General features: G+C 46.5%; 1 protein-coding gene across 1 annotated transcript; it reads left to right on the top strand.

The window, feature by feature from the left end:
- Window positions 1–3,463: 3,463 nt before the first annotated feature.
- LOC116817208 (pumilio homolog 3-like) lies at window positions 3,464–5,520 on the top strand. The gene is given in 2 exon segments (XM_032767095.2): window positions 3,464–4,663; window positions 4,666–5,520. Coding segments are annotated over 2 exon segments (1,716 nt in total). The 5' UTR covers window positions 3,464–3,660; the 3' UTR covers window positions 5,379–5,520.
- The last annotated feature ends 2,068 nt before the right edge of the window (window positions 5,521–7,588 follow it).

Genomic DNA, 7,588 nt, shown 5'->3' with positions numbered 1-7,588 from the left:
ATATAGAGACGGATAGAGTGGATAAGTGAGGGTGGCAGAAATTGTTGAAGGACAAGTGGAAACGGATGGGTGGATGGCTGAATCTGTGCATCAGGCAGAGGTGATGGATGGGTGACTGGGTATAGCAGAGGGGGTTGGATGGCATGAGTAGAAGAATGGCTGTAAAAGAGGAGGTGGGGAAATGGAGGTAGCAGAGGGGATTGAATGGCATGTAAGTAGAGGAAAAGAGAATAGATAGATAGATAGATGTATAGATGGATACTTTGGGGAGGCAGGGGGGGCTGGCAGGGGGGGCCGGGGGAGACCCAGTCCCAAACATTGGTGGAGCTGGGCCCCTGGGCTCTGAATATTGCTGATGCCCGGGCACCACGTGGGTATATAACTCGCCACCCATGACAGAGGACGACCTCCATCACACCTTCACCAGTGGGTTACACAGGGAACTGTGTGCACCTGACAATCCCGTAGGTCCCTCTAAGAATATGGATTGATTTAGAGTAATCAAGATTTGTCTCCTCTCATCTAGGGGGAAAAACCCTGCAACAGTTCTGTGGGGTTGGGTACCTTTTGGCTAAAACTTCTGCATGTGGATCTGGTCTGGTGAGAGAGGTAAAGAACTTCCAACCCCACTGTGAACAGCTATCACAAAAGCACATCTGCATTTGATGAAGCTTGCTGATTTTGTAAAACTGTTGCTCCTTCTCCTCCTGCTTATGGAAGCGCGCACAGCAGCTCTGGCTGTGGCGGTGTTATGATTCACTTGTATCTTTCACCAAGGGCTAATGTCTCATCTGCAGTGACTTGCCTTCTGAACATTAATCACAGTTTGTGGACTGTTCATTTTTCTTTGGTTGCAATTGCACTTTTATTCCATACTGTGTTATGTACTTTCTTCTGCTATATGTGGCAAAGGCATTTGTCATTACAACTACGTAGAGTGACCACTAACAGCTAATAAACGGTGAATTGAAAACTACATGTCTTTGTATATGAACTGAAAACAAGTACAGGAAATTAAATTTAAGTTTCCTCATGAAAGGCGTAAGTTGCAAAATAAATTGTAAGGATCTAGGATTCTCATTAAGCAGCTCATTGGGCTTGGTTTTATTAACTGAGGAGTTTAAGTGTAAGTCTTTATGCACCAGGCAGTCAACTGATCTAACCCTGTAGTACTGTCACCTAGGGTGACCAGACGTCCTGATTTTATCGGGACTGTCCCAATATTTGCTTGTTTGTCCCACGTCCTGACCTATCTTTGGTCAGGACATGAATTATCCCGATATTTTGCCTCTGCTCTGGCGCACAGGCGGAGCCCGGAGGGGGCTCGCGCCCTCCCCCGCCCCGACTCCGTCTCCTCCTTCCCCCATTGGATCCCTCCCCAAATCCTCACCCTTGCCCCGCCTCTTCATCAAGCAGGCCACATTCTTCCTCCTACAGGGCTGCCAGAGGGGAGGCAAGTGGGGCAATTTGGCACAGACCCCAGTCCCCACAGGGGCCCCCACAAGAATATAGTATTCTATAGTATTGCAATTTTTTTTTATGGAAGGGGCCCCCAAAATTGCTTTGCCCCAGGCCTCCTGAATCCTCTGGGTGGCTCTGTCCTCTCCCCCCTCTCTCCCAGGCTTGCACTGATCAGCTGTATGGCAGCGCAAGCGCTGGAAGGAGGGGGGAGGTGGTGAGGACAGGGAAATTGGGAGGTCAAAGCTGCTGTGTGCCTAGATGAGGGCCCATGAGGCAAGGCAGAGTGGGCTATGGGGGCGCAGGGGGCCGTGGAGTGAGGGGCCGGGAGCTCGGCAAGGCAGCAGCAGCAGCAGCCCTGTCGCAGGCGCTGGTTTCCCCGGAGACTCGGAAGTTCACCCGGGTGCTCAGCAAGCCGGGCATGGCTGCCGAGCTGTGGCAGAGCATCTTCGAGGTGGTGCAGGGCTCCATGTTCGTGGTAAGAGCCCAGCCGGGCAGGGACTGCAGATACGACCCACCCCTCAGCTCTGGTTGAGCAGCTATGGGGACAGTGCCCGTCTCCTCCCACACGGGGGCAGGGGCACATCCCCGCTGGTGTGAACGGGGTCCAATCACCTCCCCTGCCACCAGGGAGCTCTCTCCAACGGGCACCGGGGCCTGATGCTGCCACTGAGCTCCCTGCATCAATAGGTTTCTGATGCCCGTGGCGGGAGGGAGCCGCCGGGCTGTCACGGCACGGGGCTTGTCCCCGGTTCGCAGCGGAGCATGCCGCATGTGCCTCCTGTTGGGCCACGGCTCTCTGGCCTGGGCTGTGTCGTCCGTGTGGCCCAGCGGAGAGCCAGCTAGGGATGCTCCCTGTGTGGGTGGGTGGTGCAGCAGGGCTCTCTGCCAGCACAGCACTGGGAGTCGCCGCTGTGCTCCTCGGTGCGGCTGCAAACTTTCATCCAGTCACAGCACGTTTCCCTCTGTGCGTTGCGTGGAAGTCTGTGGTGTGTCTGAAGAATTGGTACAAAAGGAGGTGCAATGGCACTTTGTGTACCCTCCTCACCACGGTAACGCGTGTGCTGGGTCGTTCCTCTTTATCTCTTTTCTGAAATCTTCCTAACCCCGGAATTAGATCCCGATGTATCACTGGGGATGGAGCAGAGGCAAGCTGGTGCGGGTGGGGAGGGGGGTAGGCCGGGGCGTGAAGCTCTGACGGCTTTCCCCACACACACACCCCGCGTCCTGATATTTCACCTGTGTGATCTGGTCACCCTACTGTCACCCTCCATCTCAGAACTCTTTGAGAAAACATCCAAAATCAGCTTTGCTCAAGAAATCATTTTTGTTAACATGAAAGGACCGAGTCTATACCAAGGGGAAAAATGTGCTTTCTCCATTCATATTCCTGCGTCCTTTACTGATTAATCTTCTCTGTATTACTGTTTACTGTTATTCTGAGATCTGTGAGATCAAAGATTTTAAAGGCCAGAAAGGTTTTAATCACATCTGACCTCCTACAAAGCACAGCCCAGAGAATTTCAGAGACAGAACACATCTTTTAGAGAGAGATCGAATCTTGATATCAAGACTTCACGGAGGCCACTGGGGCAAGCCACCCATTGCGGGGGTCACGTGCAGGGAGGGGTGAGTCCCCCCCAGCCCCCGCCACCTCCCTGCTAGGCCCGGCCCAGCCTGTCTGGCTCCACGGCGCTAGCGGGATCGTGGGGATCCCTCGGTGTCCATCTCGCGGGGGCGGGTGAGGGGACAGGGCCCGCTGAGAAACTCCTGGGACACGCGCTGCGCCTAGCCCTTCTGACGGGTGATACCACGCAGGTGGCCTGTGCTGAGTGTGCTGAAATCCTGCAGCTCGCAAAGCCCTTAATCGCTGGCTTCACCCCCGATTTCATACCCCGCTCAGCGCCATTCGTGCCTGGCTTCCTTGCCCACAAACATCTGGGTCCTGCCTCCTGCACCTATCCAGCAGGGCTCTGCCTTCTCCTACTTCACATCCCTCCTCGTGTCACTGCTTTGGAAGCCAAAGGTAAAAAGAGATTCACGGGGAAAAATGGAAAAGCACCACAAAGAAAACATAAATTTAAAAAAGACAATGATTCTGGTCCACCAAACAAGTTTCACAGCAAAGGAGGTGAAGAAGGAAAGCCTAAGTTCAGACCCAAGAAGTCTGAGAAAGGAAACAAAAAACTTGGTAAGACAAGTATGAAACAATTCAAGAGTAAGCAGCAACCAGAAAAGTTCACTAGGAAGAGAAAACTCCAGGAGGGTAATGAGGGGGGGTCAGCACTTAAGAAACTTAAATGGAATGATTTTAAAAAGAAAAAGAAGGAATTAAAGCAGAGCAGACAATTAAATGACAAAACAAATTATGATATAATCATCAAATCAAAACAGATATGGGAAAGTATGAGAAGGAAATGCTGTGACAAGAAGAAGCGACAGAAGCAAATAAATGAACTACATAAACTGCTTCAGGGGAAAATTAAAACTATGGTATTTGCATATGACTCAACACGTGTTATCCAATGTTTCATTCAGTATGGCAATGACAAGCAAAGGCAAGAGACATTTGAAGAATTAAAAGATAGCCTATTAGAACTGAGCAAATCCAAATATTCCAGAAATATTGTAAAGAAGTTTCTTATGTATGGAACAAAACCACAAGTTGTAGAAATAATTAAAAGCTTTAAAGGTGAGGTAAAAAAAAAAATGTTCCGCCATTCTGAACCATCTGCCGTGGTACAGTATGCATACAATGATAAAGCCATTCTGGAGCAAAGGAACATGCTAACAGAAGAGCTCTATGGGAATACATTCCAAGTTTACAAGTCCCCAGTTCACCCTACACTGGACAAAGTATTAGAGGCCCATCCAGAAAAGCAAGAGGCCATGATGGATGAAATGAAACAGATTCTTACCCCAATGGCACAAAAAGAGGCTGTGATAAAGCACTCACTGGTACATAAAGTATTTTTGGACTTTTTCATCCATGCTCTCCCAAAACAAAGATCTGAAATGCTTGAAGCAATCAGAGAAGCAGTAATCTGCCTGGCACATACACATGACGGCGCCTGAGTAGCCATGCATGCTTTATGGCATGGTACACCCAAGGACAGAAAAATCATTATGAAAACCATGAAGACATATGTTGAAAAAATAGCTATTGGTGAATTCTCTCACTTGGTCTTGCTGGCAGCGTTTGATTGCATGATGATACCAAGCTCATGAAACAATTAATCATATCTGAGATAAGTGGTTCTTTGCCCAATATTATAAACAACAAATATGGAAGGAAGGTCCTGTTGTACTTGCTAAGTCCAAAGGATCCTGCACATTTCTTACCAGAGATCGTCAAAATTCTGCAACAGGGAGATGGAAATGCTTACAGTAAAAAAGATTCAGATGTCCGCCGTTGCGAACTTTTAGAAGCCATTTCCCCAGCCTTGTTAGGTTATCTGCAAGAACATGCCCAAGAAGTGGTGATGGACAAAACTATGTGCATCTTGGTGGCTGATATTTTAGGATCTGTTCTTGGTGATGTCCAGCCTGCCATGAATGCAATTGCTAGTTTGACAGCAGAGGAGCTGGTTGCAGGTGGCAAATATGGGCAGATTCACATCGCAGAGCATACAGCAGGCCATCTGGTTCTGAAATGGTTAATAGAGCAAGATGAAAAAATGAGAGCTAATGGAAGAGAAGGATGTTTTGCAAGAACATTGGTGGAATGTATCAGCCTTAAGAATATGAAGTCTTGGGCAGAAGTAAATCGAGGTGCCACGATTCTATGTTGCCTTCTCCAAAGCACAGATCAAGAAGTGGCAAATAAAGTCAAAGGAGGATTAAAAAGCCTTATTCCGCAATTCGAATGCAATAAAAATGTAAAAGGAATAAAGGGTCTGCTAGAGACATTAACTTCCTAATTTAAATGAGGTTCAGAAAGACCAGTTTCCTGTCATTGTAACCAAATACAAGTCAGTGGACATTTTGCACAGTATTTGATTATTTTTGTAATATCCTTTGTAAAAGTGTATTTGTAAATTAAACTGTTTCTAAAATGAAAAGAAAAAAAAAAAGACTTTATGTGATGGAGAACCTGCCACATCACTAGGTAAGTACAGTAGTTCCATTATCCTCACTGGTAAAAATGTGCTTCTTATTTTGAAGCAGATTTGATCTAGCTTCAAGCTGTGACCCACTCCATCTTGTTATGCCTTTATCTGCTAGCTTAAAAGCCCCCTCCTAACAAAAATCACCAAGTCTTCTTGGGCCTGGTACGATCCCCCATGCCCTCAACATCACAATCAAGAATCAAATTGTCTTTTAGGAACACAGAAACTTCATTGTTACATTCATGACTACAGCATCAGTCCCTTCTGTTTACTTCCTAAAATAATATAAATATGATCAAAGAAAAACTACATTTCCACATTTATTCGCTCAGATACAGTGGAAGAAAAAAGAAAGCTTTTTCAGTAAACTGCTTGGAGCAGCCTATGGACAGGCATAATGTCCCAGTCTGGATTGGTACATTCCATTTTGGACACCTTAGTGACCGATGTATTGACAGGCTGAGAGCAAAGGCTACAAAAATGATTGAGGATTGGAGAGAGGAAGAAAGCTACATATGCACGACTTGACACTGAGACAACAGAGAACTTAGAGGTGTATGTAGAGTTGAAGGGGTAACTGCCAGGAAGGGAGAAGAAGCATTTAGAATAATACAAAGAATGTAACGAGGGGCGGGGGGAAAGAAAATTAAGAAATCACAATTTACCAAGGATCATGGCTGATTCTCCATCACTGGAAATTTTTAAACACCAAGATTGGATTTTTTCTAAAAGACCTGCTCTAGTTCAACCAGGAATTAATACAGAGATGTTCTCTGGCCTGTTCTACGCAGGAGGTCAGACTAGAGGTGATCACAATGGTCCCTTCTGGCCTGGGACTCTATGCATCTATGAAAAATTCAGGGTGGATATCAAGAAAACAGTCTTACCAGTTAGGTCTCTTTGGCTTAAGGGAAGTGGTGGAAACCCTGTTGTGCTTGGAACATTTAAAACACAAATGGACAAAACTAGAAAATATAGTCTAGAGAACAATCCTGCTAAAATGACGAACTACCTGAGCTATCCATTTTCTCTCTGGTCTGTTCTTGCATTTTAGGCACACTTTAGAACAGTTATTTCCACATATTGACTTGGGCACCCAAGAAAGGTGCAAAGTATCCTCAGTACATGCATGCAACATCTCATTAAAAGAAACCCATCCCTGGTTAACAGAGAAGAGCTGCACTAAAATTTTTTACCTTCTCCCCACAGAATCTCTGCAGTTTAGCAAACATTTTCCCAAGAAAAATCCCTGCTCAAATTTAGGTCACTTCTAAAATCTTTAGGTTTTATAAGAAAGAGCGAGCTGGCTGGTTAGACAGCAATATGTTCAGGAGGTTTAAGGGGCTTGTTCACCAAACTTTGCCTCAATTAATGTACAAATAGTACCGCAGAGCTGCAACTGACTTTGCTCATTGGGGTCACAAAGACCTTCCGTGAAGGACAGGCCTGATTTATCTAAACCACTTACCTTTTAATTCATTTGGAATCACTTGACCTTTTGCACCCACACTGACAGCAAAATCAGAATGAAATGAAATTAGAGAAACTGTCAAGTGCCCCTGCAGTCCGTCACACAAAGCCATAAGCCAAAGACAAACATAGGTAATTAATAAAGGGCTGGAGTGTGAGTGTAATCCATGCATATGCACCATAGAGCTCTGTCCCCTGTATTGAGTTCTATGAGTCTGCTACTGCCTCTGTGGTCATGGATATGGTCCTTTAGTTCAGGCAACAGAGACTCATGCTTTAAGATCAAGTGGTCCTATGTCTCGTCCCCACTGATGACCCAGTCAGAAGGCTTTGTCGCATGTGCTGTACACAGATTGCACTGAGAGAAATTGTACCTGAGGTGAGGCGGGGTGCATGGGGGAATCTTTGGCCAGCATAGTTGGCTCAACCCCATCCTTCAGAATAGGGTTTGTGCTGGGGAAGAGGGTGGTTGAGTGCACTGTGCCCTAGCAATCCCTCACTGTCATAATGGCTCCTTGGGAGCTCCTACAAGCTGATATAGTAGAGCAGTT

The sequence above is a fragment of the Chelonoidis abingdonii genome, chromosome 6, assembly GCF_003597395.2.
Source record: "Chelonoidis abingdonii isolate Lonesome George chromosome 6, CheloAbing_2.0, whole genome shotgun sequence".
Lineage (NCBI taxonomy): Eukaryota > Metazoa > Chordata > Testudines > Testudinidae > Chelonoidis > Chelonoidis abingdonii.
The sequence above is the reverse complement of the archived record's forward strand: the minus strand, read 5'-3'. Positions and strand labels throughout refer to the sequence as shown.